The sequence below is a fragment of the Emys orbicularis genome, chromosome 5, assembly GCF_028017835.1.
Source record: "Emys orbicularis isolate rEmyOrb1 chromosome 5, rEmyOrb1.hap1, whole genome shotgun sequence".
In the NCBI taxonomy this organism is placed as follows: Eukaryota; Metazoa; Chordata; order Testudines; family Emydidae; genus Emys; species Emys orbicularis.
This window is the reverse complement of record NC_088687.1, coordinates 76,185,404-76,199,162: the sequence shown is the minus strand read 5'-3', so window position 1 is coordinate 76,199,162 and position 13,759 is coordinate 76,185,404. Positions and strand designations below refer to the sequence as shown.

Here is a 13,759-nt window from a genome sequence, read left to right as displayed (position 1 = left end):
GACCCGATATAACACGAATTCAGATATAACGTGGTAAAGCAGTGCTCGGGGGGGGAGGGGCTGCGCACTCCGGTGGATCAAAGCAAGTTCAATATAACGCGGTTTCATCTATAACGCAGTAAGATTTTTTGGCTCCCGAGGACAGCGTTATATCTAGGTAGAGATGTAGTTAGAAGTCTCACTTCACATCTAAAATGGTAATGAGTGATCTGGACACCCTAACAAAGGGACTAGAGTATAAACCAAGGAGAGGAGCTGCCTCTTTGTCAGCTTGCCAAGAAATCAGGAAGAGAGAAAATGAAAGGAAAAATTGCTCTGACTTGTAGGGTTAGTGAAACTGTCTTGACATCTAAGTGAGGCATTGTGCCATCTTCCACTTCATTCTCAGCTAGGTATGCTTTTTAAATTTATTTTCTGATTTTTATCTGTTCTCTCTCTCTCTCTCTCTCTCAAATAAACAGTAGTTGGCTTAAATAACCTCTAAGTCCTTCTTCTGGATTCATAACGCATCCTGTCTTGTATCTGCCTTTTCAACTGTAAATTCATTAGGATTGTCTTTATCTTTATGTTATTTACAGTACATTGTGGTATGTAACAAGTCCTCTGCCCGGCCTTCTTCCTGGGGCCTACTGGCTGCCCCAATAAAGCACAGAGAGGCTTTTCCTTCTTCAGCACCCGTGGCTTTATTTACAGACTTCTCCCACCACCAGTGATATACTATATACAATTTGCAGGCCTTACAGTCTCCACTTCTACCCAGAACCTGCTCTCAGCCCAGAGACTGACCTTCCCCTGGCCATCCCCCCTTCCTTCTGGCTGCCAGCCAGCCTTTATAGCCCTCAGGCCCACAGGTGCAGCCAGTTCTAAAGGCCAGGCACCAGACTTCTCCCCAGCCCCAATCTATTTCCCCTGATTGGGGCTGGCTGAGCAGGGGCTAATTAGGTGCCTCTGCACTAGCACCCTGCTACATAGTATTAAAAAAAAAAAAAAGTTAGATGTGTTGGGTAATCTTGTCTTTTTGTTCTTTTCTGGAGTTTTTTTTTTTTTTGGCTGATCTTTTACTCTCTTTCCTTTTCCCCAGTTTGACGTCAAAATTACAGCTAGAATTAAGAACGTTTAATAATGACTGCTACATTTGATTGTGCATTTGTTATAATTTCAACAGGTGTTGTGTATATTCAACTCTCTTTTCATTTTTCAAGGACTCATGCCTGCTGCACACCAACCAGTGTACTGTGCTACAAAGCATGGCATAATTGGATTCACCCGGTCTATAGCTGTGAGTATATGTAGCCAAAAACACTATCAGCAATTCCTTGAGAACAAGCTTATTTTCTCAGGTTCCCGCTCTATAGCAATGCAAGTGAAACCAGTGCCTACAAAAGTGCTGTGTGGGCTTTTGTTTTGTTTTAATAAAAGCTTTTAAGGTGGTAGCTGGAGACTCCTTCATTTCACAGGGATAACACCAAGGAGGTAATAACGGAGGTGTATATGGGGTTTGTGATCAATACAAGCTTTGGGCAATCTTCTTCTTAGGTTAAGGGCAATGAGGGTGATATAGAGAGAGGATAAAGACAATCAGTCAAATAGACAACCTTGGACAAATCATTTCAGTTTCTCCATCTGTAAATTAGGGATGATATTTATGTAATAAGTGGGTGCTGCAATACAAATTGGTATGTGGGGGAAATGATTTGAATATGAAAAGTGCTCCCCATTATTAAGGCTGACTCAGGTGTTCTGATTACTTAGCATTGGTGTGGTAGTAACAATGAAAGGCTCCAATTCAGGATAGAGCCTATGCTGGCTGTTGTACAAACATATAAGAAGGAGCAGTCCCTGTCACAAGAAACTTCTTGTCTAATTTATGGCAAGATACCAGTAGAGGGAAAGGGCTTGAAGGAAGTCTGAGGATAACAAGATCATGTATTTGCATAGACCAGTTATGTGCACAATTTGAGGATAGCCTCTTCACATGAGATTTCTAGTCAAATTTCCAGCCCAAAGAAGCTGAGATATATTTGGATAAGCATGCAGACTTTTAAAATGTTTTCCCAAACCTCTGAATCTTCTAAAGTTAACTAATGCAGATCAGTTTGGGAATAGGAGTCATATATCACACCTTGGCCACAGTCTGCACATGACAGTATATAATTTAATTTTTTGCAGGATTTAAAAAATTATAATATAATTCCAACAACAAAAAGTGTGGTAAAATGAGAGCATATGCTACCTCCTAATGAACACAAGAAAATAAAACACTGGAGAAACACAATAGGACTTAAAATACTTACCAGATAACGGAAAAGAAGGTGCAGCCTGACACAGGCGGGTGAAAATTAGAACTTTTAGGACTCTAGTTGATTGTGCCAGACTTAGGAGGCCAGCTCCTAAAGAAGATTCTGGATAAGGCTCCAATAAAAATGGTAAACCTCAGATTAAACAATTTAGTGGTGAACAGGCAGTCAAAAAGAAAGTCATTCCAGGGCAAGGGACGGAATCCCAATTTTCTGTGGTGAGGGAGGTGAGTGGAAAATATTCAAAAGTTTAGGGCTGGAATTTGGTGTGGTTTGAGATAATCATGTTATTTTGTTTTCTTATGAAAAAGTTTTTTATATATTAGAAAAAAAAAACAAGGTTTGCTGGGGTTACTTTTAGGATGTCAATTGCTTCTTCTGTATAACATTATATTATTATACCAACCATAGTGCTGATAGTTGTAGCTGACATTGCTGATGAGAAAAGATTTTAAAAAAAATCTGTTTTAAGGAAAGAAAATGTTCAGATTTCTGTCAGAATAATCCTCAGCAAAATATGGGGTGTATGCAAGGTCTTGACTTGCTAAAGAATATATTGTTCAAACTTTTCCTGAAACATTCAAGCATTAATACCACCACCATTTCTTTAGCTGGTAATGATGCCAAGAAATCTTGGGGTACATGCTGAATTTTTGCTAGTAACCTGAGGTAGTCTTCTCCAGGAGCTATTAGTATAATTGTTCACCTGACTTTATAGATTAAGGAATAAAATCTAGAATGTAATCAAGACTCATGTGCATTGATGCGAGTGACACTCCTTTTTATGGCCTTCATCCTCTTCATGTTGACCTCGCCCAACCATGAACCAAATTAATTTCTGCTTTGAGCACCAATTTTGTGTAAAACAGAAATTATATATATATATATATATATATATATATATAAAAAATAATCAGACAGACAGACACACACACACACCCCTATCATAAAAGGCCATAAATAAGACCAGGATCAATACCCAGTCTGCCACCCTCACAACCCTCTTATGCTTTTTGCCAACATCAACCATTGATAAATAAAGGGCTAATATGCTACTGTTAGTTTTGCTGATTGTGTCAAGCAACATGTTTACTAGCCTTTGTAGAGGTTCACAAAATGCTGAAAATGAACACAATGTGTCTGACACTTTTGTAGATGGCGGCTCAAATGGGAAATTATGGCGTGCGACTAAATACAATTTGTCCAGGTTTCGTTAACACACCAATTCTTCAGTCTATTGATAAAGAAGAGAATATGGGACAATATTATGAATACAAGGAGGAGATCAAAGATATGATGAAGTTCTATGGTGTTATGGAGTAAGTGAAGCTACACATAATATTCTTTTGTCTTCTATAGCTGAAGGGAAAGTAAGTAGTAGTACCACAGGCAGCTGATCCACAGCAGGCAGCGTAACCAATGTCTGTACTGTATTTCTGCACAAACCACACGTGAGACAAAAGAGAAGGCAACTGAAAGAAAGGGACTCAACCATGTTATTGTTGTTGTCCCTTTTCAACCCAAGCAGCTAATCAAATTTCAGGGCCTTGGTGTTGTTCCAGGTGGAAGTAGAAATTGATTGAGTCTGATATTTTCTTTGATGAAATCTTATTTATTTACAAAGAATGTACAAAGTTCTGTGTCTCTGAACACAAAAGGAATCAAATAGCAGGAAACAGCTTCTTTTCCTCACAGCAGCAAGAGCACTCTTCTCAGCCTGCACCCCTAACTCAAAAATCTTTCCCCAGGTTTCTTCCAGTGTCAAACACCATGCTTTCAGCTGCTCCTTCAGGCTGTCACTCTGAGTCTGCCAGTTTTCTGCCTTCTCAATTGCTATGCTTCTTCCTTCCCACCTAATCAAAGCCAAACCCCTCCAGCCCACTCAGTCTAAACTCCTGGGAGGATTCACTATCCTCTTTTGCCTTAGGTGGAGCAAAGGTTATGGTTAATTCATCCTGACAGTTTGTTAACAGAATGGTAAGTTCACACCCAGTCTCAAAGATGATTGTGATTCATGCAGTCACCAGTACCTCAAAGCATAACACCATATTGGTTTGCCCATGCTTTTTCAGAGGTTACTTGCTTTCACTGAGTAGCATTGAAGTTTTACATTCAGTATTGCAAATTACAGAGGGCAAAATTCTCCTCTCTAATTTGCACTGCTCTCCAGTTAATGTCAATGGAAGCATGTTTGGGGAAACAAATACAGAATACACAACAGAGGAGATCTGCAGTGTAGTGGAGTGAACTTTGATAGGAAACTAAGTGGCAACCAAACATCTGAAGTATTTACCAATGACTAGACCTATAAGGGCTCATTTGCAAAGTTGCAGTTGTATATTTTTTGCATATCCAAATTATGATGACCCCATATCCTTCCAGAAATGCTCTTGCTACTTCGTTATATTTCCAAAAGACTTGGAAGTAGATCTATGCAAATTGTAGATAGTTCATTTTGCAAGCGTTTATGCAAACCTTTATTTATATTTGGTTTAGTACATACTTTTTCCACAATCTCCAGTGCATTATGCTATCAAACTAAGATAACCAAGAAGGTATTCTGTGCCATGTCTGATTTTCAAAATGGAAAAACATTTATTTTTCTGTAGCCCATCGCTAATTGCCAAAGGACTGTTAATGATCATTGAAGATGATGCTTTAAATGGAGAGGTTATGAAGATTACAGCATCCAAGGGGATTCATTTTCAAGAATATAGTGCACTTCCTTTTCAATCAGGAAGGCTATAAATATTATTCTGTTATCTTGGCTCTAAATTAATGTAAAAATGTGTTTTAAACAATTTTTTTTAAAAGACAAATGTTGTTTGTGTCCAAAGAATGACATGATTTGAACTCTTTAATGCAATAATGTACAGTTGTGTAGTAATATGATTTCTTACTTTGAGTTTAAAAGCTACTGTTAATATTCTTTATTTGGTAGAATAAGCATATTGCTCAAAAGATATTCAATGATGCAGTAATAAGGGTCAGATTCTGCCCATTGGTAATTATATGCTTGTGGCAGGCTGTTCCCCTCCTGACCTAGTATGGCACTGCAGGCACCCCTTGCTTCAGTTGCCCTTCTGTCAGGATTCTTAGGAACGTCACACAGCTCAAAAGGGCATAAGACAAAATTCCCTTACTGGGATTCTACTTTATTAAATACAAATAAACTTGAAATAGAAAATCTCCCCTGGGCTTCAGAAATCACACAGCCCTCCTCCTTGGGGCTTGTTCCCTCTCAGTCCTGGCCTCTCTGGTCTGTAGTCTCTCCCACTGGGTTCAGGGTTGCACAGCCCTCCTCCTTGGGGCCTATGTTTTTCTGGGAGCTTCCCCCCCCCGACACCTTCTCTTTGTGCCCACCATTGTGCAATTGAGCCCTGATGACCTTTATAGGGCCCAGGTGCTGGTTATTCAATTAACTGCCTAGACAAGCCATTACATATTGATGTAAAAACATTTACCAAGAATATATTCTCACTTTGACTTCCAATTCTTTTAAAACTTAAAAGAATTAATGAATGAACAGTAAATGGCTAAATATTTAGCAGCAAGGGGTAACTATAGGACATCTGATGAGAATAAGGGTGCACTGCTGGCTCACATGGATACTTCCAAAATGGAAGAAGAACAGTACTTGCACATCTTCCAGACATTTTGCACCTTCACAGCTTTTGATATTGCACCTTCCCTTGGGCAAAATGGCCATTAACTTCACTGCAAGGTTGGACAAATTGAGAGCATGATCAGACCTTTATTATATATTTATCTAATTTGTGTAATAAATTGTGGATGAAGATAATACTGTTAACTATGATAGGAGCAATTCATTAAGATACTGTCTGACTATGGAACAGATGTTTTTAGGCATACTGGGCAAATTTACTAATAGTGTAAACTAGCACCACTTGATTCTCTTTAATGAGTTGTGCCTGTTTACAAATTGGGCTCACAATCCTCAAATTTGATTGTACTTTGCTATTAGCTGGTAGCCAGAGATGTCTTGTAGGTCTATTTACAATAGTTTTAGGTTCTTTTATATGACCAAGTAGACAGAATAGCCTATGTCTATTTTCCATGTGTAAAAATGTGTTGCATCTTTTTTCTGTGCTGCCTGTAGAAATATTACCATAGTACTAGCAACTTCCCATCTTCTTTTGGTTATATGGTAACACAAGTCATGCCAGACATAAAATCCATATTTATAGGATAGTGCAAAGTTGAAGTGCAAGTATCAGTGAAAAAACTATTTTAAAATGAAAAATGACCTATTGCAAATAATCACCAAAGTCTGTATTCTTGTACTTTCTATGGATAATTGGGGGCGGGGAGGAGGAAATCACTCTCTAATTAGGGAGGAAAACATCTTTGTTTTTGGAAGGTTTTCTGAGCACATCTGCTTCTTAATTGCACTCAAAGACAAAAAACGAAATATGAGCAATAGAAATTCCAATTACTTTTATTTACAAATTAGAAAAATGGATTTTAAAGACTAGGAACAACTAGAGGGATCTGTTAAATGAACTTGTCTTTTTGATATAGCATTGTCCTGTATTTGTTTTGCCTGTAATTAATTATATTTTGTGTGTTTGACTTTTTTTAAAATATGTACTTCTCAATTAAATAAAAAATAATTTAAAGTTCTATTGGAGTATTTCTTCTTTATAAATGGAGTTTTGAAAGAAGAGCTAAGAATGAAGAAATAAAGAGCTGAGAAAAGGGGGGAGAAAAAGATCAAGCATGTATCCCCACTTCCTCTCCTCTCTTTTTTTCCTTTTCCCTTCTGGCTATGTCAAAACTGGCAGTTCAGCATTTTTGAAGCCTATTTCAAATCCTTGGGCCCCAGCAGTAACATCAGCATCTTCCAGACACCTTTACAAGAGCCCTAAAATAGCCTCTCACCTCTATATATGTAGCATAAAAATCCAAGAACTAATATCCCAATGCAGTGATTTAAATTTCTGGATAAATTTCACTTGTACCAGAGAGTATTTTAAACCTTGCCTATAAGATATTAGGAGACTTGGTTTTTACTAGCACTTGCCTGTGTAAGGCAACAGCTGATGTAAAACTTAAAATAGTCAACATGCTTCATTAGGTAGCTAGGCAACCCTAATATCCTTTGCTCCTTTCCTTGTCTAGCAATATTTCATTTTAAGTAGTTTATAAACAAAGTGAGCTATATTAATAACCATAGTATGTGCAAACTATCTAACTAGTAGCAACCACAGGAATTTAGACAAGTGGCCAGATTTCCAAAAGAATGCAGCTATTAGCAGCTACCATTGAGAACATATTTAGTTAAGAAAATACTCAGAACACTACATAGTTTCATTATATACATTGCTTACATAATCACCTTGATTACTATGCTCACCTCTAGTAACTACATCTCAAAAAAGAAATATTAAAAAGATTGGGATGGCTTAGTCTGGAGACAGGACCAATAAAGGGGGATATGATTGAGGACTGTACATAGTGAATGAGATAGAATAGGTCAATCAGGCACTCCTATTTATCTTTTATATAAAACAAGACCAAGGTGAAACTGAAAGGCAACAAATGTTAAACTAATGACAACTGATGTTTTACACAGTGCATAAGCCTGCGGAACTCACTGCCACAAGATAGTATTGAGGCCACGAGTTTAGTAAGATTGAACAAAATATTAGACATTTATATGGATAATAGCCTCAATTACATGAGACAGAGCTAAAATGTATAACTCCTCATGTTTCAGGATTTAAGCCAACCTAAACTTAATCAGACTGTGGTAAGGAAGAAACTTTCTATAAGCAGTTTATTCTAGAATTGTTTATAATTAGGTTTATTGCACTTTTCTCTGAAGCAGCTGGAATGGGTCACCACCAAAGACAAAATATTGAGTTAGATGACCATTAGTTAAAGATAGGCATGTTAGAAATATCCTAAACTAATTAGTTTATTAAACAGTTGCTGTTTTCCGACTGGATTAACTCATTTGTTTCAATTGATCAGTATAATACACCAAACTTTTGATATGTGTCTGTTAATAGACAATATACATTCAACAGATGTCAAAATCCCAATTTACCACACAACACATGATAACACTATTAGAACATGCCCCTTAAAGAAAAAAGAAGTTAGATGGGTTGTATAAATATCAGTGTTTCACTCTCTGCTAGAGATCAAGGGACCAAACCTGAAGCACACAGTGATTTAGGAGGCAAGTTTTCAGAAAGTGAGAACTGAGATCCACTATCAGTTGCATGCCTAAATGTGTGTGTATAACAGGGTGTTGTAGCCCCTGCACAGTCAGCTCCAATCAAGGGAAGCAGATTGGGGCTGATGGAAAAGGCCTGAGGATTGGCAACACCTGCTGGCCTGACAAGCCAAGGGCTATAAAGGCTGGGAGGGAGCCAGCCAGGGAGAAGTCAGTCAGGGAAGGAGTTAGAGGCCTCCTAGCTGAAGGCTGACTCTCCCTGTAAAGGAGATAACCACACCTGTAAAGTTGTATATAGATGGACACTGGTGGTGCGACAACATTAAGTAAACAAAGACACGGGTGTTGCACAACCCTGAGGCCTCTCCGAGCCTTATTGGGGAGGGTAAATGGGCCCCAGAAAGAGAGGCAGGTCGTGGACCCTGTTACAGGGTGCAACTATTGCAATTGTGAACACATCAAATATATTTGTATGTAAAAAATAGCCATTTAGATTCCTAAAAAAAACAGTGTACAAATGTGTATTCACAATTGTTTATGTAATTGGACTCAGGGCACTCTTAAAAAAATTTGTCCCTAAAGATAGGGAAGGACTAAAATTGTATCTTACTTTTACGTACATGTCTTTCTAAGTGGGGAATCAGCAAAGTTCAAAAAGTTTTTCTGGACTATTTTTTAACGTAAAGAAACAGCTTTTGGAATATAAGGTATAGAGAGTAAATTTTATATTACACACACACACACACACACACACACACACACACACAAGGTATAACTGGGCGTTCCGATAAATGGAAGTGCTATTAAATAACATAGGGCTACATGGGGGACAGACTTTGGACTCAAATAACTAGGGTTTTCAGAATACAGGAATTAGGGTAACTGGAATTAAACTGTATATACATATACAACTGATGTCTGACAATCAGATATGAAGGTTGACAAGGCAATATCTAATCATTTGGTAAAAATCACATTTACAATATGAAAGCTATTAAAGCATTATCACAAGTTGGATCTTATTGAAGGCACTCAGGAGATAAGAATGAGGTAGCAAATTTGAGGAAACAAAGCAAATTTTCATGGGAAAAATAACTAGCTAGCCTCTATGTCATAACTAAAAAGACATGCCTAAAAACAAATATTACATCTATAGAAGTTCAGTTCCTTGTGAAAATAGTAAAATGTATCTGAGGGTTTTATCTCTCATGAAGAGAAAGTCCTAAATATCTTTAGGAAAGATTTCTTGTAAAACTTCCTCACAACATTTGGAAGTCTCCTAAAGAGAAAGAAAACTGTGTTTGATCTACACAGGTACAGTAGGCAGAAAGATGAATGGGAAAAAAAATGGTGAACTTAGTTTCCATGCAATGATCTTAACAAATTTTAAAAGATCTTAAACATCATCTCCAATTAAAAGTCTTGACATCATTCCAAATCTTAATGTATTTTGCAAAAGAGCTCATCATTTTAAAGAAAACTGGTCCATATTAGTAGGAAAATTGAGCCAAAAGAAAAAAGAAATCTTAGAAACAAAAGATACTAATCGCCAAGAACCGAAAATGAAGGGTTAAGAGTGAACTTGAATCACACGTGGAATATTATTTGCAATGACTTTTCAGTGTTACGGTCCAATAATCAGACCTAATATATATTTCTTTCTGGGTGAGTTCCCAGAGCTTTTGGATGGGAGCGTTTTTAATGAATAAAACAAAGATAATTGATACCCTCCATTCTTTCCTCATGGTGCCATTCGGTCTATCTTAGGCTTTCATATAGTGCCTATTACTATGGTATAGAAACACTAAGTGTCCAAAACAAAAGGTGTTTTTCTCTTTCAATATGAAAAAGTAATGTTACTGTATGGTCATAATTTTTCTTAGAACATTGATTCAGATTAAATCTTTTGGGAAAACGTATGTTATTATTAGGGCTCTATGTCTGTCATGGAGGTAGCGGAAGTCACAGACTTTCCGCAACCTCTGTGACTTCTGCAGGGGCCAGTATGGCTGACCCCAGGGCAAACCAAGCAGCTGGCTCCAGGGCCAGCTGCTCAGGTGACCCCGTGACAGCCACACCAGCCACTGCTGGAGCAGCCCCCAGGACAGCCAGAGCAGTTGCTGCTCCGGCGGCCCCAGGCAGCTGGTGCTGCTGGCCCCAAGATTTAATCACAGGTATTTTTAGTATAAGTCATGGACAGGTCATGGGCCATGAATTTTTGTTTATTGCTTGTGACCTGTTCATGACTTTTACTAAAAATACCCGTGACTAAATTGTAGCCTTAGTTATTATTTATTTTTGTAATATTACCATACCACCTAGGAGCCACTGTCACAGACCAGAGCTCCATCATTCTAGGCACTTTATAGACAGAACAGAAAGGCAGTCGCTCTTCCAAAGAGCTTACAATAAGTATAATACAAAACCGATAAAGAGAGAGACAGACAGGGGGGTACAGGAAACAATGAGACAATGTTGGTCACCATAATATGCCGTGGTCTCAGCACACCAGCAGCCTAACTGTTGTCAAGCTTTTTGTAGGCATCACAGAAAAGGAGAATTTTAAGAAGGAATCTGAAGGAAGATGAGGTAGCTTTGTGGATGTTTACAGGGAACTTTTCCCAAGTGTGAAAGGCAGTGTGGAAGAAAGCACAAAAGTGCTTGTTTATAAATGTAACAAGTAGGCAACAATGGAGGTTACATTTATAAACAAGCATTTTTGTGCTTTCTTCCATGCTGCCTTTCACACTTGGGAAGAGTTCAATGTCCTGATGGGAACATCTTGATCGTGAATGAGAGGTGGATGGGGAGAAGCCAGGAAGGGCCTTAAAAGTGAAGACAAGTAGCTTAGATTTGATGCAGCAAAAAAGGGGGAACCAGTGGAAGGAGTCAGAGAGGTGACATGGTCAAAGCAACAGGTTAGGAAAATGGTCTTTGCAGCAGTATTCTGATTGCATGTGAGTGGGGAAGTCTGTATTTGTCAAGGCTAGAGAAACAGATATTTCAGTAATCGGAACACAAGATGATGAAAGCCTGTTCTATGCCTTGATCTGAATATAGTCAACATGAGGGCTCAGCCTGATCTCTTGTAGTGAGTCCCACAGCCTGTGTCCTGCTGCCAATAATGCAATCTTCCAAATGCTGCTTAGAACCTGGGTCTATCCATCTGCATCTTCCCCATGGAGCATATTGGCCTTTAGGAATCATGAAGGCTAAGATTGTTTTGCAGTTGCTAGCAAGCACTCCCTAGCAAGGTACTGTCAGCTAGCTCCAAATCATATACAAAAAGGAAATAAAACCTCTGCCTCATAATAAGTCATCATTCAGAAGAAGAGTGAATCAGGGCATTTGTCACTTGGGAAGTGCACACATGTTGTTGGCAAGTGTGGGGATTAGATTGGTGACAGTCGTCAAGGCGTGTGCCAGGGAAGAGTTCTTTGATTGTATTTTCTGATGTTATTCTCAAAAGCTATTTTATCGTATATAATAAATGGGCTGGGCAAAGCCCTTAACTCTAATTCCAGGGAAGTGAAGGTTAGGTAGATGCATATGGCCAAAAATCAACTTCATATGGACCTATTTTGGAAGTAATCAACTCCTTGGCACATGGAGCAATGTAACCTACATAGCAAATCATGGAATCAGTCTTAGCTTGGATAGAACCAATAAGGGGAGAGCAATAACCAAGGTCTGGTGTACTCCATGGACCCAAAATTCTGTACCAAAATTCCTACATTCCATTCAGGTAAACTGTAATAAGGAGGTTTTGATTAATATATTAAATATTAAAATGAACACCACAATCAGTATAGCAGCCCCTATGTTATTTATTTTTATATTAAATATATTTTATGCTGTTCCACATTTCCAGTATGCCACTGAATGTCATCTTTAGGTTTCAAATTCAACAATGCATTTGACACTTCTAAGAGATATTGGCTTAGAATACCTTCTTACATCACCTACACTCAGATCACATTTTCAAGTTTTTCTTAGCAATCATGACATCTAGAAACAAATCTGTTTCAAAATGAAAGCTGAAGGAGCACAATTCTGTGGCAAGAAGTGAATTCTCTTGTCACAGAATATATAGAACCCTAGTAATAACCTTAATAACAGAAGCCATGTGGACTGCAGAGCTGAATTTATCACAGGGTTTGTCCTGAATGAAAGAACTTTGATTAGTAAGTGTTAAGACAACACATGCTATTTAAAAGTTGGGCAACTTTTAAAAAAAAAAGTTGGATTTCTATGTTTTTTTTTCCATTAAGAAAGATGATTTTGTTCTTTTTTAAAAAATGCTGAAGACCCTCACACCATAATATGTTTCTGAATATATGATATGTGGGAGTATCTTGATACACAAGATCAGTCAGTCAGATAATATTCAGGTTTTGGTTTGTTTTGCAACTCAGAATAATAAATACCTCACATGTTCCTTTAAACAATGGAGTGAAATGTTTGTTTTAATAAATCTGTTTGGTATTAGCTTATTTGGACTTTATGCTTTTTTTTTTTACCTGCCTGTTTTGTACTTTCTAATCATACCTTTTTATTTATTTATTGTCCCCTTCAGCTGATGAGTTACAAAGTTGATCTGACATTAAGCTGTTCCTTTTTTTGTACCAGAGAAGTAACAAAAAAAGCTAAATCATATTATATTATCCTTCACTTTCTTTGAACCATCTGGCCTGCTGGATCAGAGCCCAACACTGTCAAGATTTCATGATGAAAAACAAATACACTTAGTTAAGAGGGGAAGTTAAAGTAGGAGTGTCGCCCCATGAAAAGTTTGCAGCAATTCAGAGGTATCCCTGTGAGTTATGTTCAGCGGTGGAGGAAGGAAGTAATTGTCCTCAAAAACAGAGCCCTATCCGGGCAGTAGGGAACTTTAAAGCTTCCTCACATATCTAGGACCATTCTCTTCAGCATAAGGCCTGTATTCAGGACTGCAGAATATAACAAAAAACATAGCTGCTGAGTTTTTCTAGCTTGTTCTGGCTTCACTGCATTTGATACAGAAGAAGGAAGGACAAGCCTCCGTGTCAGTGCTTTCTGAAATATAAGGAAGCTGAAAGGAGGAACAATGGTCTCAGCAATCTGTTGACGTTTGCTATATTGAATAATCATATAAATAATATGGGTCCAATTCTGGATCTCACGGAAGTTAATGGGAGTTTGGCAATTGCCTTTATACAGAGACAAGATTTAACCCAGTGTTTAAGATCCAAGTTGGCTAAACGGTTAGTAGGACTGA

General features: G+C 38.0%; 1 protein-coding gene across 1 annotated transcript in view; it reads left to right on the top strand.

Moving 5' to 3' along the window:
- The window catches only part of HPGD (15-hydroxyprostaglandin dehydrogenase), a 32,240-nt gene extending 27,195 nt beyond the window's left edge, over positions 1–5,045 (top strand). Inside the window, exons 5-7 of the mRNA XM_065405627.1 lie at positions 1,203–1,279; positions 3,453–3,616; positions 4,907–5,045. Coding sequence (XP_065261699.1) covers positions 1,203–1,279; positions 3,453–3,616; positions 4,907–5,045 — 380 coding nt within the window. The remainder of the gene's footprint in view (positions 1–1,202; positions 1,280–3,452; positions 3,617–4,906) is intronic.
- Positions 5,046–13,759: the final 8,714 nt, after the last annotated feature.